The 25,658-nt window shown below is 53.6% G+C and overlaps 1 protein-coding gene across 2 annotated transcripts in view; it reads left to right on the top strand.

The window, feature by feature from the left end:
• The window catches only part of PLA2G4E (phospholipase A2 group IVE), a 58,048-nt gene extending 32,850 nt beyond the window's left edge, over nucleotides 1-25,198 (top strand). For both annotated transcript variants that reach the window (XM_036032059.1, XM_028506834.2), the window contains exons 3-20: nucleotides 3,453-3,589; nucleotides 5,207-5,338; nucleotides 6,352-6,392; nucleotides 7,962-8,004; nucleotides 8,756-8,819; nucleotides 9,766-9,926; nucleotides 10,025-10,111; nucleotides 10,501-10,538; nucleotides 12,372-12,507; nucleotides 13,684-13,820; nucleotides 16,063-16,285; nucleotides 17,610-17,724; nucleotides 18,258-18,395; nucleotides 19,547-19,654; nucleotides 20,234-20,437; nucleotides 21,111-21,277; nucleotides 22,488-22,674; nucleotides 23,126-25,198. In XM_036032059.1, the coding sequence (XP_035887952.1) occupies nucleotides 3,453-3,589; nucleotides 5,207-5,338; nucleotides 6,352-6,392; nucleotides 7,962-8,004; nucleotides 8,756-8,819; nucleotides 9,766-9,926; nucleotides 10,025-10,111; nucleotides 10,501-10,538; nucleotides 12,372-12,507; nucleotides 13,684-13,820; nucleotides 16,063-16,285; nucleotides 17,610-17,724; nucleotides 18,258-18,395; nucleotides 19,547-19,654; nucleotides 20,234-20,437; nucleotides 21,111-21,277; nucleotides 22,488-22,674; nucleotides 23,126-23,487 (2,480 nt within the window). In that variant the 3' untranslated portion in view covers nucleotides 23,488-25,198. The remainder of the gene's footprint in view (nucleotides 1-3,452; nucleotides 3,590-5,206; nucleotides 5,339-6,351; nucleotides 6,393-7,961; nucleotides 8,005-8,755; nucleotides 8,820-9,765; nucleotides 9,927-10,024; nucleotides 10,112-10,500; nucleotides 10,539-12,371; nucleotides 12,508-13,683; nucleotides 13,821-16,062; nucleotides 16,286-17,609; nucleotides 17,725-18,257; nucleotides 18,396-19,546; nucleotides 19,655-20,233; nucleotides 20,438-21,110; nucleotides 21,278-22,487; nucleotides 22,675-23,125) is intronic.
• The last annotated feature ends 460 nt before the right edge of the window (nucleotides 25,199-25,658 follow it).

Here is a 25,658-nt window from a genome sequence, read left to right as displayed (position 1 = left end):
GGGTTGGGGGCGTAAACAGTGCCTAGGGGAGCCAGCCATCCCGCCGAGTCTGGTCCCCATGGCTGTCACAGGGCCCTGTTGCTGCCTTAGCTGGTAAGGTTGGAGACTAACTACCCTGAGGTCTCCCAGGTTCTGGGCTACCCTCACCCCAAATTGTTCCCTCTGTCTTGTATCAAAAGCATGTTCCTCTCTGGTTCAGCCTCTAATGTGTGTCTCCAAGAGTTTCCAAGAGTTGAAGGAGCCTGAAAGAGAAGAGATTGAGGGATGAGATTCAGGAATGACCCCCTCGCCAGGGAGTGTGCCACACAGACCCGGCCAGAACTAGGCTGCGGTCAGCTGAGAAACCTCCCAGCTGTCAAATGTTTTCCCTCCCTCCTCTTGGGAAAATAAATTAGAATGCAAACCAGCCCCGAAGGGAGGTGAGGCAGGTGTCTCCAGAGGTATTAGGGAGACAGTGCTCTCGTCCTCCGTGGAGATCATTGAGTCATTTGGGCCGCCCATGTTCCGGGAAAGGATACACGTCACTCAGGTGACCAAGCCCTCTGTCACTCCACAGGGAACGAGGATTAGAAGGTGTCTATGCCTAGGAAACCCCCTGCACCCCGAGGTTCTCAGAATTGGGTCACCATTGCCTAGCCATTCCACATTGCAAACACAACGGTCACTGTCCTCGCAGTCAGCTAAGGACACCTGTCCCTTATTGCCATCCAGATTTCCTCCATCATCCCTCCTCCCCCAGATTACCTCTTCTCTGGGCTGCATGTTCCTTCTTCCCAGCTTACGGGGAGGAGATGGGAACAGCTCTCTGCAAAAGGACTGAAAGATGAATTAACACTTGAAATGTGGGTATCCGATCAACTCTGTCTCTCCCAGGCCAGTAATACTGAGGCTTATTTAATGTGATTAATAGGAGAATTTTAGGCATGGACTGATGATAGGAAAGGGATTTTAGGGGGAAAGGGCCTTTATTGGGCCCATTATATCATGCTATGCAAATGGGTTGGAGCCATTGCCTGTAGGCTTCTGGTGTGCAGGGGCAGACCCAAGGAGAGTGTTACAGGCTGAGGAGGAGGGGTCAGGGTCCAAAAGGAGCCACAGGAAAGATCCAGGATGACTGAGCAGGTCCCTAGGGAGCCTCTCTCTGGGCAGAGGGATTAGGCATGCCAACCTGCTTACCTATGTCTGCAGTGACTCAGCCAGACTTTCTGGGTTTACTGATGCAGCCCAACAGCAGGAAGTTTGGCTTTTACATTCATTCATTTACTCAACAATTGCCTACTAAGTGCTGACACATGGTTTCAGCACAACCATGCCAACGTCCAGGGTGAACTGTTAGCCAGTGATCCGCCGGGAGAAGAGCAGAGGGCTCTGGGCTAGGAGGGGCACTTGGCCCAGACCTGGGGGCTTGGGGAAGGCTTCCAGAGGAAGTTCCTTCTGAAATCTATAGGGGCCAGCCAAGGGGAAAACAAGGTGAAAGCGGAAGGGTATTCTGGGCAGAAGGAATGATAGAACAGCACAGTACCTTCTGAGATCTACAGTGACTGGTTTTGACTGGCGTCTCGAGTGCAAGTATAAGCATGGGTGCACCTGTGTGTGTGCATACAGATGCGCGTGTATGCGTGTATGTGTGTACTGGGGGCAGGGTAGGGGCTGGGGTGCAGGGAGGGTGCAAAGATAAGGCTGAGTCTGGGGAGGTTGGCAGGGGCAGCCACATCGAGTGGGCAGGACTCCTTCCTAAGGGCAGATGGGAGCCATTAAAGGCTCTTCAACTGGGGAGTGACACGGTCAGATCCAAAAAGATGCCTCTGGTTTCTCTTGAGCGAAGAGATTTGAGTAGGGCAAGACAGAAGACAAGGCGCCCAGTGGGAAAGGAGGCAGCAGAGGTGAAGGAGGCCGGCAGCAAGGCAGAGCCAGTGCCAGTGGCAGTGAGGAGATGTGGGGGGCTGGAGGGGTCAAAGGAGCTGAAGCGGCTCGATGCAGGAGTCAAGGACAATACTTGGTGTCTGGCCTGAACAGCTGAGTTGACATTGAAAAGTAGCAGATTAGGCATGGAGGGGATGATGGGGGTGATGAGGTCTTTTTTCCCCCATTGTGTTTGGTGCTGGTCATTCTTTGTGTCTGGATTAAATGATGATTATGACCTGTAAAGGACGGTGTTGCCTCACCTTTATTCAGCAGGAGGAGGGCTGTGAATGCCTATTCACTGAGTGGTAAGCCCTCAAAGATTAACCGGACACTGGGGGGAAATCAGGAGCTAGGGATACCTGTGATGCAATCTGCGGTTACTAACTCTGACAAAGTTCTCAGGGTAGTGACGATGCAGGAACTCGTCAGTCCAGGGGTACGCCTCTGGTTCCACTCTCACAGGGCATCACTAGTGACAACTCCGAACTAGTTTGCACCAGTCCTATCAGTACAAGACGCCCATGCCCACAACAGCGTTGCCACCCAGAGAACTCTCTGACACTGGAAACCATTGACTTTTCTCATTTCCTATGTACTGGTGTGAACCCTGGGAATCGGCCCAGCAGGTTGCCAGAGGAGTGACTGGGGCAGTCACAGTGTCCCTTCCTCCCCCTCCCAGCTGGAATGGAAGTGGGGAGCCAAGCTGGGTTGCTATTTTTCACCCTACGACTTCTGGTGCTCCCACCAAAAGACCTAGGAGGACTTCTTCCACTTTGGGAGGGCCTACTGGGATCACAGCTTCTGTCCCTTCTCCAGACCACAGCCAGCATCGGCTCACTTGGGTTGTTCATTTCAAATTAAAAAAAAACAAACATGTGGCTTCTGATGTGAGGGTTTCTTGGGTCACACACCTCGTGCTGGAAGACCAGCAGAGGCATGAAGAACCCAGCATTGCAGTTGAGATGTTTAGTCATGTGTTGGTGGTGATTCCTCCTCCTAGACCCTGCTGAATAGTGTGTTCTTCCCAAGCACTTTCCCACGGGGGCCCTCTGGGCTAACTGACAACAGAATTCTAATCCTCGCTTCCCCTCAGCCCAGAGGAAGGGCTGGGACCTACTTTTGTTTCCCTGGTGCCTTGGGTGAATGGAAGAGGTAGCTGGGTTACTGGACTCTTTGGGACTGGTCCTCCAGATCTTTCCCTGGCAGAGAGAAAACTGTGCACCATGCCCTTGTCCCAGACCAGAGAGCCAGGGTGCTTCTGATAAGAGCCAGAAGGCAACTGTGTCTGTGAGAACAGTCAGTGAGACCTGGGTTCCCCTCTATGAAACCCCTAGCCCGCAGTCTGTGACCTTCTCAGGGTTCCGGGACAAAAGTCTCTGGGGAGTCAGACTCATGAGTCGGGGGGGCAGGGAGTCCTGAAGCTGAGACAAGGCCTTCTTGCTCTGGAAGTGGCTTGCCTGAAGTTCCCTTCCGACTCCGCACTCTCTCCAGTCTGGACCTGGGCTGACAACTTGCTCTTTCCTCCCCCGTTTGTCTTCATCGGACAGTGAGCCAGACAGACTGCTACGTGAGCCTCTCCCTGCCCACCGCTTCTCATGAGAAGCTGAGGACTAGGACCATCTCCAACTGCCCAAACCCAGAGTGGAACGAAAGCTTCAATTTCCAGATCCAGAGCCAAGTGAAGGTGAGATGGGGAGAACTGCCCCCACCTGCCTGGGGGGCATTTCCATTCCCCTCCTTACAAGCTCATCCTCCTCTTTGTCCACATGTCCTTCTTATGCCCGTTTGTCTTTCCTTCTGCCTGCTTGACCTGTGGTCTCATCCACCCACTCCCTTCAGCCCGTCTCGTAGTTGTCCCTCTCTGCCTCTGCCTATCCTCCTGCCTTCTTTCCCATCTCTCTTGTCCTTCTACCTGATTGTTTCTGGAACTGGGTGTCTCCTGTCTCCAAACAGAGAGTTTCCAGCACCTTCTGAAACATACTCCAAGCAGGAGAAGACACCAAACGGAAGAACCATCCTATTCACTAGGTCCAAGGCCAGCCTAATTCTAGGCAGAGGGCTTTCTCTAGGTTAATCTTTTTAGATTGCTCTATTATCCCTAATCCTTTGGGTGTGTGTTCTTCCATTTGTTGATCTACTTAACGGTGTTGGTCCTATTCAGAGATGTGAGGACTCTGAGTCAAGTTTGCATCTCCTTGAGCACGCGGAGTTGTGACAGCCTCAGCAGAGTGTTCCTTGTGAGAAACTTGGCCTCATCATGGAGGCATCAACCAGTCTTGGGACATTTGAGACTTGGGAGCTCTCTCCAGCTTACTGATTTCATACGTTAGACATGCTTCTCTCTTTCTGTTTCATGCCAAATACTTTTTATATTTATTGCTTCAAAAATATTTATCATACACATGGTTCTGGTGAAAGAAGGGGATTTTGATGTGGGCTCAACTGGCCATCTTGAAATTAGAATTGGGGCTTCCTTTGTCTAAAGACCTAGGGGGCTCCTGGGTTGGTTCTGGGTCATACCTGGGTTTCCAGTAATTACAAGGTCAACAGATCTCACTCGGCTGCCACAGCTCAGAACCACCTCAGGTGTTCTAAGTACCAAATAGGGACCAAAGAGGCAAACCCAGTCCCAACCCGCGTCTCCCAGGATCCTTAGAACAAGGGGCCTCAGAGGTTAACCCGTGTCGCTTGAGACCATTGACCTCAGAGTTCAGTCAGATGACAGAGTAGGTGCTCAATTCTTGACATGCTGCCTTGGGACCATCCTTAAGACCTCATTAGGAACCAATGAGCCAAAGGATGGAGTTCCTGACCCCAGCCCCATCAAGTGTCAGAACGCCTATAACCTTTGGCACATCACTCCCCTGGCGTGTTCAGATGCTAGCTCCCCTGATCTGGGCTTTCTAACACCACAGGAGCTCTGTGGCCCCCAGCTCTGAGGCCCCAGAGCTGAACACATTCCATATCTTGGCAGAAATCTTGCTTGCTCTGCCCTTCTGCCCTTCCCTCAGGTAAAATGAAATCCCAGACACTTCACAGGCCCCTGCCAAGCTTGCCAAATGCTCCAACAGGGGAGTCAGAGCAGAGGGCAGGAAGGCTTCAGAGAACTGGAAAGGGTGGAGTAGACACTTTCCTCTGTAAACTCATTTCCCTACAAATGCCTCCCACACCTGAGCAGGGACCTTTGTGCTGGCCCCTGATCCTCAGACCCACCTCCTTGGTAGGACTGAGGTCAACGGGAACAGGTCAACGGGTCCATGCAAACTTTGTGATCACACTTGTGCCCTGCCGCCTCTCCTAGAACGTGCTAGAGCTGAGCGTCTGTGACGAAGACACAACGACACCAGATGACCATCTCTTGACAGTTCTCTATGACCTCACCAAGCTCTGCTTCAGGAAGAAGACCCATGTGAAGTTCCCACTCAACCCGGAGGTGGGTGTGGCTGCCAAGCCCCTCAGCCTCCTGCCTCAGGAGGAGCTGCTGGTCATCCCCATGATGCCTTTCCACAGGCTTCCTCTCTGTGTAACAGCCAAGTCAGGGGAAGACGACTGCTGATCCAAACCCCAGTGCTAGAGCTTACTAGCACTATGACCTTGTGGGAATTACTTAATTCCTCTGAGTTCTTTTTCCTCCCCTCTACAATGGTGATGTTAGTACCTATCACACAGAGACACCGTGAGACTTAAGTGGGAAACTGTGACTAAGGCACCTTGCACTGTCCACAGTACTAAGTGGAGATGCAGTAAGTGTTGATTGCCTTTATTCCTCCCCTCAGAGTCCTGTTGCCAGGATAGCCTGAGGGGACAGAGGACAGATGACGGTGAAGGAGGGCAAACCTGCGAATCAGAGAGAGTCAGAGCTGGGAAGGACCAGGAAGTTATACAATAGATTCGATCACTCAACAAATACTTGAACGCCCACTATGGGCCAGGCACTGGGGACACGTCAGGGTCGGAGTGTCCCTGCCCTCACCTGGATTACATTTCAGTGGGGAAATTAAGGTCCAGCGAGTCACAACCTGCCTGAAGTTGCACAGCAGGAAGTGTAAAGGAATAGGCAGGGAAGGGGCCCCTCCCCTTCGGTGTTGCACTTTCCAAGGGCAACATCACAGCTCTCCCTGCCCCCTGCACAGCCCTTCAGGAAGGCAGGAGAGAGATGTGAAGTAGAGCAATGGGGATACAAGATGAAAGGGAAATATTCTGGGGCAGAAGAGTTTGAATGCTGGGGCTGGGGGTCGTCTCCGTGCCCTGACCCTCCCCTGGGTGGTCAGTGATGTTCTTGAAGTCAAAGACTTAGAGACAGCAGGAGGCAGAGGGACAACCAGAGCCAGGAGCAGCTGCCCCCACTCCATATCAGCAAGACAGCTTCATGGGAAGGCCGGGCAGCTCACGGAGGCTCCTGGGGAGGCTCACAGCTCACAGTGCCCTCCCTTCCTCCTCCTGTAGGGCATAGAGGAGCTGGAGGTGGAGTTCCTGCTGGATAAGAGGTGAGTAGGCCCCAGCCCCTGATGCTGAGGGGGCTCCCCAAGGGTCCTAACCCCCCAAGTTGCTTTTCAGAGCCTGGCTTGCATGTTTGCATCTTCCCCTCTTCCACTCTCCCCCGGTTCTCGCCTCAGACTCCTCACTGTGTATTAGAATCCCTGGGAGCTTCTAAATACCCAGATGCCTGGGCCCCACCCCTACTCACCCTGTTCTGCTGACGTCAGGCTGAGAAACAGGTCAGGACCAAGGGGTCTCCTCCTTGACCCAGGACTGTTAGAACGAACTCCCCCAAACCTTGGCCTAGAGCAGAGGCTGGCCCTGGCCCCCCTGCAACCAACTCTGGGACCCAGTCATGGGGGGCTCTGACACAACAGATGAAGATATTTCCTATCATGTTCGATGAGAAGAATGACCCAGGGTCCTGGAGGTCTGGCTGGAAGTGGAACTGGGTCAGAGCTGGAGGATGAGAAGGACAAGAGAACAGAGAGAGAAGGAAGAGAAGGGGCAGTGAGAGAGGGCAGCAGGTCCCTGCCCGGGGACAAGCCTGCCCCAGGACAGCTGGCTGCTCCCCTCTTCAGAGCCCTGGCAGAGCCGAGCCCCCTGGATATCTGATCAGCCAGGGACAGAGGACAAGAGGAATGAGCTAGAACAGGGGGCTTGTCACATTCCCCTCAGAGAGTCCTCTGTCCAGGGCCCTCGGAACTGCAGAAGGTCTCCGGATAATGTCTCAGCGTCATTTGTCATTTCATTATAATGATGAGGTGATATAGAACCTGAACTCTTGTTTACTTCCATCAGCTTATGTTGAAATTGGTTTTGTTACAGTCTTTCACTACAGTCCCACAAACCTAAAGGGGACACTAAGTGAGGAATTGCCATATTTGAGGTGCCTCATTTCCTGTCAACAGCTGATTGATAACTTAAAAATCAGCACTGTTTCACACTAGAGAAAATCTGGGCTCTCTTTTCCAGGTCTTAACCTAACAGGAATTTTAGGGGAGGAAATCCTTGGCTGAATTAGAAAGGGGGTTGCAAAATAAAATAGGTCAAAATTGGTACTAAGAGTTGATCTGGAGACACGGTCATCTTGGGCTCAAGCGTACTGCTAAGGGTAACCTTCTTGTTCGCCAGGCCCTTCTGCCTGTTTGTTAAACGTGCAAACGAATCAAAGCACAGAACGGAGAATGGGTCGGCTTCTCTGCCAGCACTCTTTACGTCTGCTCTAGGGGGTGGTCCCGCCTTTTCTCACTGCCTGTTTATGCTCATAACTCTGCATTTGATCTGGTTGGACATAAAGAACAGTTATTCTTTAAAGGAAAAAAAGAACAGGGGGTGGATCTTCTTCTACCCCTCTAACCTGTAAATCTATTTTTTCCTGGAAATTCTACTTAAAAGGTATGCCAGTTTTCTCCTTGACAATCTACGAACCTAAGGTTTCAGAAGCCAATATTTTTCATGAGGACCAGGAAGGCTCTGCCATCTCAATATGGACCTTATTTAGACCTTGTGTCACTTCTGTGAGAGATCAGTCGGGGATGACGTCGCTGACCGGGAGTTCTCGTTTTGTTTTTCAGGCCCTCTCCCCCCGAGACCCTCATCACCAATGGCGTGCTGGTGGTAATTGTCCTTCCAGGTTCCTATAGTCCCAGAGGCCACGGGTGGCTGCTGCTCCCTGGGGCCCAGACTAGGAGAGAACCCTGGGCCCAGCTTGGGCCCTGGCCCCTGGCTCGCTCAGAGTCTGGCTAACTGAAGCCAGCCCACAGGGGCAAGGGCAGAGGTGGGGGCGTGGCTGGGCCCCCCTAGCCCAGCAGCCTGTATCCCACACTGCAACCCCTCCTCCTTCCAGGGAAGCTCCCTGATAAAAGTGCTAGCGAGGAGGCAGGCTCCTCCCAGAATCCATCGCAGTCCCATTTCCCCCAACCCCGATCTCCGCAAGCACAAGCTTAGTGTTAAAAAGATTTCCCAATTCAGCTGTAGACACAGCCATTTTAATTAGATGCATCTAATACCCCAGGATTCAAGATCTCTCCCCCAAAAACCAGTCTTTGGGAGTTTGTGGTGAAGGAATTGGACCTGCCCCTGCTTCTGGGCAAGGCTGCGTCACGGGCTGCCAAAGCCCATGGTGGCAATTCCCTCAGGTCCCACCCCAAACCTGCAGCCGAGAATGCGGCCCCTGGTGAAGGGTGACCGTATGCCCTAGATTTTCCGGTAGAGCTTCATTTTCAAATATGTGATCTCTGGATAAGAAGATGGCAGGACTTGATTGGGTTCTGAAGGTGGGGTCACCCACCCAGGCTTCCTCCCCGGTCAGGCCACTCAGAGCAGGGGACAGCGTGTGCTTGGGATGACCCTCGCTTCTTCGTTGCAGGCTCGACAAGTCTCCCGCCTGGAGGTGCATGCGGAGTCCAGAAGGCAGAGGAAGAACAGGAAAAGTGGGTCCCCTGACTGCCTCTGCCTGCTGGGGGTGGGGGAGGGGGAGGAGGGGGAGAGGGCTGCTGCCCAACCAGCCAGCGCCAGACTGGCTGCTCCAGGGCTGCCCTGGGCTCAGTGGGGACCAAGGACTTGGCAGAAAATGCTTCAGGATCACCTCACCCTCAGGGGCTGTGACCCATCTCCCCATCCCCCACCCCTCTGTAAGGGGCATGCTCTCCCAGGCCCCTACATGACCCTCAGAGCTCCCCAGGCCTGACCAGCACCCTGGGTCAGGGGACAGTGCGCAGTGCTGTCCACATTGGTCTGCACCGTACGCCCGCCATGCCAGGGGTTCGCTGGATCTGGTGCAGTGGTCAGCACCGGGATGGGTGGACACTGACACCACCCAGGGCCCCTCTAGCTGTGCCCCTTCTTCCAGCCAGATGACAGTTCAGAGCTTAGCATTTGGTAGCTGGCAGGGACCTAAGAGATCCACGAACATGTGACTCTCCTGTTCACTGCTCTGTCCCCTGCCACCTGTGCAAGGACTTCCAGCCCCGACCCAGGAGAGGGGAGCAGCATGGCCCCACAGGCCTGGGTGAGGGAGTCAGGAAGAGGTCACAGCCCACAGCTGGCAGTGTGGTGAGGGCTGCTCTTGGTGCAGTAGGAGGGGACTTTGAGGTGCCTCCTGAACAAGCAGAGCCTAGGAGGACTCAGCATCGCAGACAGCTTTCTGGGGGCCTCACTCACCAGCATCACATGCAAGCCTTATTAAAACGCAGATTCCTAGGCTGCCCCAGTCCTACAGAATGAGGCTCTATGAGGCATTTTAACCAGTGCCCACATAACTCGAAACCCCTGCCCTAGGCACCTCCAGCTATGCTTTTTACAGGGACCAAGTTGGGTTGGGGGAAGTGAGAGGCATTTGGGGGTGGGGAATCTCAGCCCTCTTGCCACCTCTTCCAGGGAAGGACCTCCTGGTGACAGTGACTGAGTCCTTCGAGCACACTCAGCGCATCTCGCAATGTCTGGAGCCCAACTGCACAAACCTGGCCTCCTTCCACTACCCCAAGTATTTTCAGTCCCAGCTGCACGTGGACATGCCCAGAAGCCAATGGAGCTGTGGGGTACAAGGCGGCATCTGGGGGTGGCACGGGGGACTGGGGCAGGCGGGCTGCCAGAAGAGCCCCCACCCCCACTTACAGAACCACCCCGTCCCTTCCAGCTTTGCTGCTGTGGCGCACACAAGAACGGCCCTGTCAGCCAGCCCCTGGGTTGCCTCAGCGATGGCCAGGCGATGACCATGCCCCTGGTGAGGGCTTGGGCCTGGGCAGGGGCCCCCTGGAGCTCCTGTGGCAGGGAGATGGGGAGAGCCTGGGGGGCACGTGGGAGAAGGTGACTCACGGGTCTCTCAGGTAGGACAGAGGAGTCCTGTGGGGTAAGCGACGCTGAGATGCAGTGCGGAGCCAAAGAGAGGGCATGGAGGCCAAGTTAAGGATGATGGGGAGGGCAAGTCCAGAAGAGGGAGTGGGGAGTGGGGATGGAGCTTGTGTGTGCACATGTGTGTGCATGCCTGTGTGCATGTGTGCGTGCTGAGTCAAGTCAGGGAGCAAACAGTGTGATAAGTCTGCACTACTTTGGTTGGGATCTCATGGCTCTGAATCGTCATCCCTGACAAGATTTTCATCTTTCGTGTCCCAGGGAGAGAACTGTGAATTACACATGAAGTCTACAGCCTGGTAAAGTACCGTCTTTCTGTCTTGTCTCTCCGCTTTGTTGGTCTCATGGGTGTGGTAGCATCTCGGTGTGCATTTGCATTTCCCTGGTGGCTAATGATGTTGATGCCTTTTCATGGGCTGACTGGCCGTTCGTATATGTTCTTTGGAGAACTGTTTATCCAAATCCTTTGCCTGTTTTTAAAGCGGGTTATTTGCCTTCTATTTCAAGTTGTAAGAGTTTTTTCTATATCCTGATTGCAAATACGTGGTCGGATATATGATTTGTGAATATTTTCTTTGATTCTGGTGGTTATCTTTTTACGTTCTTAATTATATTCTTTGAAGCACAGACATTTTAAATTTTGGTGAATTCCAGTTTATCTATATTTTTTCTTGCATTGCTTTTTCTTTTGGTGTCATGTCTAAGAAACTATTGCCCACTCCAAAGTCATAAAACTTTACTCCCACGTGTTCTTCCAAAGGCTTGTGGTTCCTCTCCTGGTTCGGTCTGTGACTGATTTTGAGTGAGTTTTCACACACAGTGGGACATGGGGACTCTACTCCCTTCTTTCGCACGTGGATATCCAGTCGTCCCAGATTTCTGTTGTTGCTGAAAAGATTGTTCTTTCTTCATTGAACTGTCTTGGCACCCTTGTCAAAAATCAAGTGATCATAATTTTCATTTCCAATTTGATTAGCTCTCTGCCTTTAGACAAGTCATTTAACCTTGCTACCCCTCAGTTTTTCTCATCTATAAGTTTGAGCAAAGCCAAGAATACTGACCACTGGTGGTTGCTCTGGGGACCTGGGGAGCTCCTATAGATAACACATGTCAAGAACTCACCGATCTGTTTGGCGAGTGGGACACTCAGCAAATTCCAGCTGATGTTATTATTATCATTGTTATAATTATCCATTCCTTGTTGAGGTCAAGGAAAGAGCTACTTCCTCACAGCTGTGTCTGCAGGCCTGTGGCAGACACGGAAGGATGTGAAGGAAGAGCTCCCAGCCCCTGCCATCAAGGAGGCTCGACCTTGTCAGTGACTCAGGTCATTAACTAAGACTCAGGTTGAAAACTGTCAAGGTCCATTCGCCTGGAAGTCCCTGAGAGGCTGGACCTTGGAGAGGCGAGGGATGCAGGTGGTCAGAGAGAGGAAGCTTCCGTGAAGACAGGGACCTGTGCAAAGGCTGAGAACCGAAAGTGCTTCTGAGCTCTGAGAGCTGATGAGCCCTCCCGGGAAGGAGCAGGGTCACACAGGGTCCTGGGTGCCAGGCCAGCACTGGTGGTGATGTGATGCACAGAGGGCGAGTGCTGGGCACGCTGCAGCAGCTCCTGCCCCACCTGCCTTGCAGACCTGGTGAATGACATGGTGAGATGAGGGAAGTGACAGGGTTTTGTCAACTGCACAAACACACAGGATGATAATTATTCCTGGAGCAGGAAGACCTTAAGGAAGAAGGCAAGCTTCATATGAACAGGGCCATGTTTATCCAGCTCAGAAAAGCCCTTACTCTAGAGCCTTATCTGGAGAGATTGCCAGAAGAGTCTCAGTGCCCCTTGACAGCCGTGTCTGGCCCAGTCTGCAGAAGGTGACTTCCTGGACCTTGCAGATCTTGCTGAGGAGGCAGAGGGCTCACCGAGTCCCTAAATTTGTTGAGTACCTGTTTACAGCGCACCAGCTAAGGTTTCGGGGACTTTACATGTGTCATCTCATAAAGTCCCAAAGACAGTGCTGGGACTTAAGCACGATTAGCTCCATTTTCCAGATGAAAAAGCAGAGAGCCCAAAGCCACACCTTCTCTATAGAAGTGGAGTCTACAGGCCTGCTCAGCCAAGGTCCTCTGTCCCCACAGCCCCCAGACGCTGGACGTGCGGCTGGGCTACAGCCTGTGTTCACAGGAGCTGGAGTTCCTGCAGAAGCGAAAGGTGGTGGTGGCTGAGGCACTGAAGCAGGTGTTGCAGCTGGAGGAGGACCTGCAGATGGATGAGGTGGGTGAGCAGTGGTCGGCCAGCCTGATCTCAGCATCTGCCCTGAATGTGTCCTTCCAGCACTACCCCCTGACGTCTGCCCACTCACCCTTCCCTGCCCAGGCCAGCCTCGGCACTGCCTTTCCTGGTTGCTCTTAGTGCTAAGGTTCCAGGTAAGTGCTGTGCTGGGTAGGGTTCAGCTGTGCTCACAAGGGGAGGAGAGAGCAGAGTAGAGAAAGGAAGGAGCATTAAGAGATCCTGAGGTGACAGAATGGCCTCTCCCAGCCAGGAAAACTCGAATCTCTACCTCCTCCCATACCGCACACCTCCACCCAAAGGAAGCTGGGACGGACCTTCATCCTTCAGTTTTCCCTCCCCCCAAAGTATGCGCACATACACACACCCAGGAAGAACAGCAGGCGGCAGCTGGAGCAAAGCAGCTTCCACTCGCATGGCCAGCTTTCCCATGGAGCAGACAGTGGTGTCTTTGTTAGACCGTCTGCCACCTCCCAGTGTGGACTGAGCCCACAGTCCCCTGGGCAGCAGGTCAGCCCTCAGGGAGTCCGCCTTCTGAGGCCGACGTAGGTGTGGATGGACCTCGTGCCTGAGGAGGGCTTGCGCCAGGGGTGTTAGCCAAAGGAAAACAAAGTAAGTCTTGGCAAAGAGCCCCCTCCTCCCATCTTTAGGGCAACAGGCCAAGGCCATATATAGTAAACCCACGTCGGTTCAGAGGTAACAACCCTGCAGCTTCCCGCTTCAGAAACTCCTCCTGCTCTTACGCAGAGGGTACCCACTGGGCATTGTGCCATGCGCCAGACCTGATGCCCTCACACCAAATCCTCCTATAGGAGACCATCAGTTTGTAGCCTTTAAGGAGTTGTATACAAGCTGGGTTATTGAGCAAGACACCTGGCTGGCCCCTTGCACCTCCATTTCAGCATGCAGTAACTGGGGGCTACACTAACAGTGCTAAGAACTCTTCCAGCCATGAGCTCCTGGTTTGCCAAGCCTGTGCAAGGCTTCAGAGCCCTTCACTGACACTTGCTGTTGGGTTTGGGGCTCAGGTCGCTCAGTGCCCCACTCTCTGCTCTGTGTTGCCTGCTCTCCCTCCTCCACCATCCTTCTCAGCTCCCGTCTGTCCCTCCAAGGCATCTCCATGCAGCATTGCCTGAACAGTCTGCCTCTCTGTCCCCCCAGGTGCCGCTCATAGCCATCATGGCCACTGGGGGTGGAACAAGATCCATGACCGCCATGTATGGCCATCTGCTGGGGCTGCAGAAGCTGAACCTCCTGAATTGTGCCAGCTACATCACGGGCCTGTCAGGGGCCACCTGGTAAGGGACTGGGGGCTACTCTCTGGTGGAGCCCAGAGCCAACAGCAAAAGGGTGGGCTTGGAGTCTCCGGTGAAGTTCCCTCCGCCCCTTGTTAGAGTGACTCATGAATCCTGGGCAGCTCCACCACTCACAGCTGTGTGACCTTGGGGCTGCAGCTCAACCTCTCTGAGCCTTAGTTTCTGTACCTGCAAAGTGGGGATAGTAATAGTACTATCTCATGAGGCTCTTGGAGAGGCTCTCCCTGTACTGGATACATGAGAGACACTATACACACCATACATGTGGGTCATTACTGGCATTACTGTTTCCCTGGGGCTGTGCAGGGACCTGGGAGCGTGGTGGCCAACTACATGTGCACCCCTGGTCCCACTGATCCCATCCTGCTGAGGAGAAGCAGCTGCCCTCTCTCCTGCAGCGGGAAGGTGCCAAGTCCCCTAGGGTAGGTGGCGCTGGCCCAGCTGCCCTGGCTGCCCACAGTCCAGCCCGCCGCCCATCCCTGCCCACTCCTGCCCTGCAGGCTCCCTCGGGCCCCCACTTTCTCACTCTGCTGAGGAGCAAGGAGAGTGAGGACTTGGCTCCCCCAGTGAGACCAGTGTGAGTTCCGCTTCTCCGCAGAAGCCACCACGCCCAGGTCCCACAGTCCTGGTAGGGCCCCACAGATCAGAAGGAAAAAAATGAACTCCTAGGTTGGAAATATTTTAATAAAAAGTATTACTACATTTGTCTTTATACTACAGACATAAAACTAATTTTTTAATATTTTTATGGTGAGAGGGGCCACCAAAGTCATAATGCAGCCCTGACCCAGGGTGGCCGGGGCCCTCCGACCACCCATAGCAGGCAGGTGTCTCGTTCTGTCCGGGCCGGTGGGCCTCTGAGCCCCCAGGTCCCAAGCTGTGGCCCCCATCCTGGAGGGATTCCTCGTGTCTGTCATTTGGGTGAGTGGATGAGCACTGACTCCGGGAAGACTGAGGACTCCTGGCGCATCGGGGCCTGAGTCTTCGGCCCAGGTGGGACAGAGAAGGGAGGGCTGACAACGAGCAGCGCTGCCTCTGCACCAGGCACTGGGGTGACTGTTTCCAGTGGGCCACCGCATCTCTTTTTCACAAGAAAGCGATGAGGGAGATGTGGTCATTCTGCTCATTTGATAGCTGGAGAAACAGGGATCGCCCGGGCCACTCAGCTAATGAGTGGTATCGCTAGGATTTGAACCCAGGCTGCCAGAGCCCAGGGCCCAGGTTTTTAAGCTTCCTGTCGAATGGCTGCCCATGAGTAGTCGGGGAAGGAGGTAACCTGCTTCTGTGGTGGAGAGGGGTACCAGGCCTAGGAAAGACATGGGAAAGGTTCTCTTAAAACCAATTATTTGTAATAGTTTTGAAAGTTTTTTTTAAATATGAAAGTAACCAAGTGAAATCTCTGGAGGGCAAGGTGCTTTTTGTGGAAGAAATCTCCTGACCAACCACCACCTCCCCAGACCAGAAACAAGTCCCGGGGAGGAAGAGCCCACTGTTCGGACGGCTGCAGCCACGGCCCCCGTGGGTGGGCTCCCAGCTGCTGTCCTGATATAGACAGAAGGTGGGGTCCGGGCCCAGAGGAGCCAAACAGGGACAGGTACCCAGGGCCAGGGATCCCCATCTTTGTTGTACTCCTCCCCACCGCCCACATGTAAGTTTAGAAGAAGGGGAAACAGATCTTCCCAGCACGACAATTATGGGCATTAGTGCGGCAGAGAGGAAACGGTCCAGGGGGTGGAATCGGCCGAGTCTGGGTTCAGATGGCGGCTCCACCGCTCCACGGCCCGGCAGCCACTCTGCGCCGGGTGCTGTCGGACCACGCTGCATTGCGTGAGCTGATGTAATCTTCACAACAACTCAGTGAGATAAGAGGTACAATTATCATAACTCTCCCCTTTCCACAGATGGGGAAACTGAAGTGAGGAGTGGTTAAGTAACTTGCCCCAGATGACACAGCTAGTGAGTGGTAGGAGCTGGATTTGAACACAGGAAGATCTGAGTCCAGAACACTCACTCTTAAGCAACACGCTTTTAATACCTGGCACACAACAAGCAATCAAGGAGTGGTAGCAGTTGTGACTCCGAGTAAAACCATTCACCCCCTTTCCTCCAGGCTCCTGCCCCGGCAGGCCATGGTTTCCCACGAGCTGCCCACTTTCTCTCCTGCCCAGACCTGGGGTTGGCCGGGGCAGGTGCAACTCTACCAGCCATGCCTGTCTTTCTCCAGGACCATGGCTACCTTGTACAGTGACCCTGACTGGTCCTCCAAAAACCTGGAGGCTGCCATCCTCGAGGCCCGGAGGCACGTGGTCAAGGACAAGATGCCCGCCCTGTTCCCAGACCAGCTCCTCAGATACAAGAAGGAGCTCCGGCAGCGCACCCAGGAAGGCTACAAGGTCACCTTTACAGACTTCTGGGGCCTGCTGATCGAGGCCTGTCTGGGGGATGAGGTAGGTACCCAGCTTCTTCTGGACTGCACCCTGTCTGGCCTGCTGTCCAGCTCTCTTCCTCACCAGGGTGTCTGGCAGCAGGAGGGCGTTAGGGTAGACCTGCAGACGCACCTTCGCACTGTGAGAGGGGTGAGGCGCCCAAGTGTGTGAAGGAGGAGGATGGGGGGACTGTCTCCCCACATCCTTTTAGAATATGACTGAGGCCCACTTGTTGGGGGTGGCTTAGGTGCAACCCTGCGGAGGGCTAGCCTGTCCTCGGAGAGCCACACCAAGACACGGAGGAGAGAAAACTGGGAGGGAGCAGGAAAGGCTGGGGCCCTCAGCCTGTGATACACGTCTGACCCCTAGTGGAGGAGAGAGGGGAGAAAGGCTGGGTGGAAGCACCCTAAACTGCTGTGTGTGGTCTAGAAGGTTCAGCAAGGCCTTTGAGAGTCCTCCAGCCAAGCTGGCCATCAGAGAGGAGCCCAATGGGCCTGCCCCACCCAGACGTGGGCTGGGAGCCGCCCACGGGAAGTGTGGCCTCTGCACAAACAGCATGGATTTCAGAGCTCAGCAGCGGGGACCCTCACTCGGTAACACTCCCTGGAGTTGGAGGTCACCACACAGAGGATGGGCCCAGTGAGGTTCCTTCCTGCGCTGAGACTCAGTGATCCGAGCAATAAAGACGTGCCCAGGCTGTGTTGAGACCCAGCTGCTGAGCGCGCCATTTGGGACACACTGGAGGAGTAGGGCCTTCAGGAGGCCATGGTCCTGGCTGTCGGTCAGGGTGAGCTCCGCTGACACCTGGATCCTCTGGCTGCACAGGCTCCTTTGGCTGTTGCTTAGCCCCAAAGCAGAACTTCTGTACAGGCCTGTGGCTGTCTGCCCCACTCCCAAAGGTGTCTGAAGAGTTCTGATTTCAAATCAGAAGTTTCCAGAAGAAGGAAGCTTCTGGGAACTTGGCAACATGCAAAGCAGATAAGAAAAGTGGAGCTGCTCCAGTTTGAGCGGGTGGAGGAGGAGGATGGGGAGGAAGAGAGGTCGAGGCTGCCTCTCCCACCCCTGCCTCTTCATTCTCTGGCTCCGAAGACACGGGAGAACCCTGGGGCCCTGAGGGGCAGCTCTAAACTACAGATGCAGTCCCACCCCGTCCACATGTCCGGGGAGGTGAACAGTCCGAGGATGAATGTCCTTCTACTGGCACATTGCAGAGCAGGTCTAACTGGTGTCAGCTGGGCCCCACACAGCAGCCCGGTGGGCTCAGGGGGTCCAGACTGCCCTGGTTCTGTGCTGCCCTGGGCCTGTTTATCTGCTTGTTTTCCTTAACCCTTTTGTTTTCCCTCAGAGAAACGAATGCAAACTGTCAGAGCAGCGTGCTGCTTTGAGCCAGGGCCAGAACCCCCTGCCCATCTACCTCACCATCAATGTCAAGGACGATGTAAGCAACCAGGATTTCAGAGGTAACACTGACAACTAGCAATTTACAAGAGGGTCCTTTTTCAGCAGGCAAAGGCATCCTGCACCTAGCACACACAGGGCCCCACACCGTTGCCAACCTCCACACCAAAAGGTGCTTCTGACAGCTGAAGAAATCGACTTTGCTGCCCTTTTCTGCCCTGGGGCATGGATGTGGGGGGAGTGGGAATGTAACAGGGTCCCCTGGCTTCCCAGGGTGGCCTTGATGGGACATGGGGACATAAAGGCGATGAGGGAAAGGACCCCAGATATTTCTTAAGCTTTCCAGAGGGAGTGACTCTAGAGACCCGCCCTGCTTTGGGGTCAGTCCTTATTTATCTAGTTTTAAGGAGCAAAGGAGCCCTGCCGGTTGTCCCGCCCTCAGAAGCTGGACACGGCGCCTCCATGTGTCCTGTGAGGGAACTGCGGTCTCACTGGGTCTTCCGGAGGCGGGGCTCAGTTTCAGGTGGCCATGAGGGAGGGCATGGCTGTAGCACCTGAGACTGACTGACACCATCCTGTCCTGCTGTTTGTGCAGAGTGGTGCGAGTTTTCCCCGTACGAGGTGGGCATGCAGAAGTATGGGGCCTTCGTCCCCACCGAGCTCTTCGGCTCTGAGTTCTTCATGGGACGGCTGATGCGGAGGATCCCAGAGTCTCAGATGTGCTACATGCTAGGTGACTCCCGGCTGGGCAAGTTCCCTGGGAACCCTGCCCCATGCTGGGCAGGGGCCGCCTCTGAGTTAGAGAATGACAGGGAGGCTTGCTCTGTTCTTCAAGGAATTGTCCCAGTTGACACTGAGAATGGCAAGCTAAAATGGAAGCTTCTGGAACTCCCACCCTTTTCCCCTCTGACTCCAAAGCAGCATGCCCGCTTCCAGGGGCCAGACTAGCTCCTCCAAGAGGCCAGAGGGGACTGCAGGGTGAAAGCGGGGTCCCTGGGAAGCCTGGCGCAGCTCCCAGCGCTGTGCTCCCTGGTCCTCCAGAGCCAGGTGCACCGTGAGCAGGAGCCTGCCAACAATGTCCACTCATTTAGCTCTCCCCATCAGGGCCTGAATTTCATCTACCAAAGGGCAACCTCAGAAAACAGACCCATTTTGACACCCTCACCACACTTATGCCCTTATTTAAACTACTTGTCTGTACCCCCCTCTTTTCCATCCATCCCAATCCAGCCGGGCTCAGAAGTCCAAATCAAGCCCCATTTCTGCTGTGAAGCCCCCAGCCCATGGCGGCCTCTCCTTCCTCTGAGCACCTATGCTACTGGGCATCTTCAGAGACCTGTATCTAAGACTTGCCCTTGAACTCTCTGAGCCTCAGTTTTCTCATTTGTCAATTGGACTTGAGTAAAAACTGTCTGATGAGGATCCAAATGGGTCAGTGTATGTGAAAGTTTTCATGGATATTATCATCAATGTGCTGCATTTAAAAATCATGATCATAAGAGACAGCATTACACTCACCAAGTGCTCATCATGTGCCAGGCACTGTTCTGAGCCATTGTATTCACTGATACAAGGGTGGGCTTTTGGACTTGGACTTGAAGCCAGCCTGCACCGGACAGAATTAAGTCTCTGTGGGGGCTGTGCTTTACACGCCTTCGCATCCTCTCCCAGCTCCGAGAGGAGGGTGGAGAACAGCCGAGAGCTGGGGCTATCAGTCATCTGGGCTGAGCTGCACCCGTGGGAAGAGGATATCAAAGTCTACCGCACCCTCTGGGCAGCCTGATGTGGAGAGAGAGGGAGCCAAGGCCAGAGCAGAGCCAGTCAGTGTGCGGGTGGGTCTGGGGGCTCTCAGCCAGATCTGCTCACGGCTGGCCCCGTCCCTAGGTTTGTGGAGCAGTATCTTCTCTGTGAACCTGCTCGATGCCTGGAATTTTGCCCGATCCTCAGAAGAGTTTTTCCACAGGTGGACAAGGGAGAAAGTGCAAGACATCGGTGAGTGACACACGGGCTTTCCCTCTCGGATGGGTGATGGGAGGGGGGTGGAGAGTGGTGGATCACACGCCGAGGGCCGGTCCAGCTGTCATGTGTTTCGGTACCACCTCTGTGGCCCACAGACACGGGAAGGCAGCTCGGGCCAGAGGGTCTTCCCTGCCCAGAGGAGAGGTTAATTGTAGGTGAAGACACATGTGCTGAGGCCCGGCCACAAGCCCCAGGGGGGCTGCTCTAGGTGGTCTGGGGAGAGGATCCATGGTGCAGTAAGTGTGGCAGGGCTGTGCAGTGCCCAGGACAGCTGAAGAGGGTATGGGCCTATGAACACAGTTAGAGGTTGCTCATCTAGGCCATCCTCTCTGGCACCCCTCCTGACTTGTCACCCCTCCCCCAACCCCAGCCCCTGTTCTCTGTCTCTGACCTGGGTGCTCCCACGCTAATGCCAGGGCATCAAGAGCTAGGCAAGGAAGATGTGAACAGCATATCTCACCCCTGGGTGCTGGGATACCGTGCAGGGCTCCCCCTGAGCAGTCTGGGACCCCAACTCTTGTGACCTGCTCTCCATCCCACTCTCCCCTGCAGAAGATGAACCGCTCCTTCCTGAAATCCCCAAATGTGATGCCAACGCCCTGGACACCTCTGTGGTGATCCCTGGGTCGTGGCTGTCCAACACTTTCCGCCACATCCTCACCTATCGGTCCTTTGCATCTGAGTTCCACAACTTCCTGTTGGGGCTGCAGCTGCACACCGACTACCTCCAGAATGGCCAGTTCTCCAAGTGGAAAGGTACCCTACCTGGCTGCTACTTGCAGCCTGCCTCTGTGCAGAGGAAAGAAAAGTGGATGTCGAGGCTGCCGTGGAAATAGTGTGGTGGACTCCTCCCCTGGTGTATTCTTGGGTGGAGTCTTGGAGGGTGGACAGAGCGATACACATATTTAGTTCATTGAATCTGTACAACAACTCTATACAGAATCTGTACAACAATCTTGGCAGGTAGAAGTTGGCCCGTGTTACGGATGGGGAAATGTGGGCCCGGGCTTTCTGCAGTTGTGCTCCAGGGGCACCTTTTCATGTGAATGGTGCCACCTTGAGTTGGGGAGGGATGACTCAACTCAATGTCTGGGCAGCAAGGGCCACTGGCTCTGGGTTCCAAGTTTGTACCAATTTATAGGACAGTCATACACCCCTGCTACTCCACAAGCCCTGTGGCTGAGTCGAGGGGTTTTCTGTGCATATTCCATAAAAGATTTGCTAAAACCCCAAGATAATGCACTTGTTCATCAGCCCACCCAGAGGGGCCTGACTCACTTGGGCATCCGGAACAGAGGTTGGGGGCTGGAGGTCCAGGGTGAGGTGAGTGAGCTCTGGTCAGGGCACTCCATCTTTACCAGGCACCTCTGACCACCTGCGGAGCTCAGGGCGCCAGGGCGTGGTGGTAACTGCAAGCCTTGGATTTCAGACACTGTGCTTGACAGCTTCCCGAACCAGCTGACACAGTCCATGAACCACTTGTGTCTGCTGGACACCGCATTCTTCATCAACTCCAGCTACCCACCCCTCCTCAGGGAGGAGAGAAAAGCCGACCTCATCATTCACCTCAATTATAGTGCCGGGTCCCAGACAAAGGCAAGTGTGGCAATAAAAGGCTCTCCTCTTCTGAGACAGGCCACTGAGTACCACAAACTGGGAGATGGGAGGAGGTGCGCCCCCTACAGGCTCCAAGATTTAGCATCAGAGAAGCTCAAGCATCTATGCATGCCATGGGGGAGCCATCCAAACCTAGGTAGGGGGCAGCCAGCTGGCCTTCACGTGCAGTGGGGCCTGGGGTTTGGGAGGACTCACTGAGCTAATTCCAATTCTTGATTCTGAGTGTTTGCCATATTTGGCAGTACTTCAGCTGCAAAAACGGGTGTTTTTTAAAATAACCATAATTGAACCCAGTCAATTCTAGTTTTATACCACTTCAAGAGCTTGTAATGTTCTATTTCCAAAATAATCAGACTTTCCACATCTCCCAGGGAATAAGACTCTTCATGTAATTATACTAAAGAACTAGGACCAGAGGTTTTTATTTATTTACTTTGGAAATGTTCTGGCCTTTTAAGGAAAAGAAGCTGATTTTTGGTCTACTTTAATATAGTCCTATCCTGAAGCAGCAGAAGGAAAGTGTAGATAGATGATAGGATGTCAGTGATAACAACCTAAGTTTGTAAATGAGTGATGGCATCCTTTCCTGCACATGGTCTCACTGGATCCTCATGATAACCAGCTCTTTGAGGTAGACAGCACAACTGCTGTTATCCCCATGTTGTAGCGGAGGAAACTGAGGCACAGAGAGGGTAAGAGGCTTGCTTAAAATCACACAGCTAGTGAGCATGAAACAGGGGGCAGACTAAGGGACTTCAGACCCTCTAAGTCCAGTGTTCTTTCTGTTACGTTTATAAAAATACCCCTTCAGAGTCCTTTGCAGCCCTGTGACACTTTGTCAGTTCCAAAGCCCATGCACGTACCCCAGGAGCCTGCCAGCCATGGCTATACGTGGCTCAGCTCCAGTCGCCCTCAGGCAGCCACCCACATCAACCCAGGTCTGTGTTTGGGTGAAGCTTCATCAAAAGGGCTTCTGTCCTTTCTCCCTGGGGAAGGAGCTCGCAGTTGGACACACACCAATCCTACTGCCCAGGCCCTTTGCCCTGACCTGACTTTGTTCTAAAAATAGCACAAATAGGCCAAGCAGTTGTTAGCTGGGGAAATGAGGAAGCTGGGTCTCAGACCTCTGTGTTTCTCATTCACCCCCACCCCTCCTAATGCTCAAATATGTCCTCCTGTGATATTCTAGCCAATGAAACAAACCTGTGAGTACTGCAACGTGCAGAACATCCCCTTCCCCGATTACAACTTGCAAGTGGAGGGGAACAGTAATCTCAAGGAATGCTGCCTGATGGAGAACTCCCAGGAACCTGATGCCCCCATTGTGCTTTTCTTCCCACTCATCAATGACACCTTCCAAAAGTACAAGGCGCCAGGTAAGCTGCCTCGGAGCTCTGTTCCCACTGCCCACTAACCAGCATTGGACTGAGAGCTCCTGTCTTTAACTTATGCCGTCTCCTAATAGCATGAATGGGAAGCCTGGCTTAGCTCCAGTCTGAGCCAACCGTGGTTTGGCAAGAAAGACAAGACCCCCCACACCTCCATGTGCTGGCAGTGTCAAACTCTACTCTCAGACTCAGTCGCTCAACATTTACTGACATCCAGCTATGCCCCTGGCACTGCGCTGGTGCTAGAGCAATCCTAAAATGGGCAAACTGCGCCCCTGCCCGAGGAGCTTGGAGGTGTGCGTGTGTGCATGTGTGTACCTCTGTATGTGTGCACATCTTCATGCAAGTGTGTGCAAGGTGGGCAGGGGGAGTGGGAGGACACAAGTCATTACAACCTAACATAATAAGAGTCCATAGCGAGTTCTTCTGCTGCCTGCAGGTGTGGAGCGAAGCCCTGAGGAGCTGGAGCAAGGCCAGGTTAATATTTATGGCCCCAAAACTCCCTATGCCACCAAGGAGCTGACATACACGGAGGAAGCCTTTGACAAGCTGGTGAATCTCTGCGAGTACAACATCCTGAACAACAAGGACAAGCTCCTTCAGGCCTTGCGGATGGCAGTGGAGAAGAAGAAACTACAGAAGAGCCAGCGTCCCTCAGTCCCAGGGAGCCCGGCCAATCCTGCGTCTGCTTTTACCATCCCCGGCGAGGAACCCGTCGGGGCTGCCCAGCCTGTGCAGTCGGCTCTACTCTCTGGCAAGGGGTGCAGGCAGGCTGGCCTGGGCTCTCTATCAAAAAAATAAAAATTTTAAAAAGTTGAGGGAGACAGACAGAGAGAGAAAGAGACCGCAGGAAAATAACAAGGCATGTATTGGGGTCTTATACCCACCACAATTTAAAAAATTCTGTCCCTACAGGGAAAGGAGTCCACTAGCCACGGGCTCCTACACAGGCCTATGGTGTGGAGGATAAAGGCGATGCCTGAGGAGGAGGCTGGTTCCCCCAGAAACCTCAGACTCAGAGTCAGAGCTCAGAGCCCTCCCCTGTCTGCTCTGCTCTGCCTCCTGGCACAGACGACCTCGGGGAGTGCACTCCGCTGCATTCTCTGGGAAAACATTTTTTAAATTTTAAGACAATTATATTCTTATGAATTTTATAGGCAATTATATTTTATTTTTATGAATCAAGATATTAATAGCACTATACTAGAAGATCTAGGTAGAACGCTGGAGACATCTGTTCTCTTCAACAACAAAGCCAAACAGGTGACAGGGTTTCAGCCACTGAAAGCCCGAGGACTGCTGACTCCCGCGATCCTGCGCGGCGGCCCCAGCTGAGCATTCAGCTCCAACGAAATGCCAGACAAAGCCCAAGTCTGCAACTCAGATTCATGGAACAGGAAACAGTGATGCAGCTCAGGGGGTGTCTAGGCAGGTAAATGGATCCAGGTGTCAGGTGGGTGATGCTGCCCAGCCCTGTCTGCTCCAAGAAGCCAGCACCCACCGACCAACCTGCTCCAGGAGCACTTCTCAATTCTCTTTGCACCCTCCCTTCTGTTTTCCAGATGGGATTATTTATTTCTAAATGGGATTCCTCTTATTTATCACGTAAATACCATGGCCAGCACATCCCAGCGCTTGGCAAGTCACCCCGAGAGAAGAAAACTAGGAAGGATCTACCCAGGAAGGACTAGGTTAGCCCTGAGGAAAGAGGTCATCCTTGGAGGTCATTTCCAGGTGAATCTCTGGGGAAGCCCTGAGACACAGAAATCAAATCAAAGTGCCCAGGTCCCTTGTCAGGCCGAAACTTAAAAATATGTATCCTGAGCCACGGAGATGCCCAGCCATGGAGGGTGTGACCAGACAGGCGCGTGGTCTGCACGAAGCTCAGCAAACCTGGAAGACGCGTTGCTCTTTCTGGACCACAACGCTCTCTGGTTGTTAGGAGACAAGTGGTGGCAGGTACCCAAAGTGTAGAAAATTTGGCCTCCAGTTTACATCCTTGCTACTCCAAGTGTGGTGGGGAAGTGGTTAGAAATCCGGAATGTCAGGCCCCACCCCAGCCGCACTGAATCAGTCTACCTTCTAAGGGGATTCCCGCCTCCCCCTCTGATGCCCAGATGCCCATCCCCAGGTGATGGGTGTGCGTATTAAAATGTGAGAGGTGTGGATTTTTGCCATATTTTCCCATAAGCCTGAAAAACATAAGCAGTTGGCTCCCCTGAGCCACTGATAAGCTAGGCTCTTGGACCTGCAAAACAGGTCCCCATCCAGATAACGCTGTCCCGGGAGGCCACCCTTCCCTCCACCAGAGCTGTCTCCACTTTGACATCTTTTTCTTCCATCTGCAACAAACGGGATCTCCTTCAGTTATCAGAGTGAGCCACACAGCAAGACCTGTTTGCTGTCAGGTGCGGGCAGCCCTGCCTTGGGTTCAACAAAGTATGTAGAGCAACATTTCTAAAACCATTGTATTATTTGAGCACGAAATAAAATGGCCATGCAGATAAATGCTGTTGACTCATCTGCTTTCATATCTGATGCTGTAAAACATGCATACTCCTGCCCTCGTTCCTGCCTGGCCGCTGCCAGAGGCATCCGAAGGACATTTCCATCCCATCCCATCCCTCCTCTCCTGGACAGCTCTCTTTTCTCTTGCAGGGGTCCCTACCTTCTTGTGGTGGGGTGCTCCTCTTTTTATTAAGCCTTGTCAGCAACCAGTGCAGCACCCACTCCTGCTGACCCGTGCTGTTTGAAGCTCTGAGGGTTTTCAGGAAGTGCCGGTGGGGAGGAAGGAAGGGCGGCCCGCACCAGCTAAGCACTTACTTAGTGCCCAGTGGTCGCGGTCAGTAAACAGCCTCTGCCTTCCAGGAACTTAGATTTGGGTTGAGGGGGAAAAACATGAAAAGATTTTTATGTTGCTTTGACAAGTTAAACGTTGACTTGGCTTCTAAAACAATGCCAGTGACGTCGCA

The sequence above is a fragment of the Phyllostomus discolor genome, chromosome 1, assembly GCF_004126475.2.
Source record: "Phyllostomus discolor isolate MPI-MPIP mPhyDis1 chromosome 1, mPhyDis1.pri.v3, whole genome shotgun sequence".
Taxonomy (NCBI): Eukaryota; Metazoa; Chordata; class Mammalia; order Chiroptera; family Phyllostomidae; genus Phyllostomus; species Phyllostomus discolor.
This window is presented reverse-complemented; position numbering and strand designations above follow the sequence as displayed.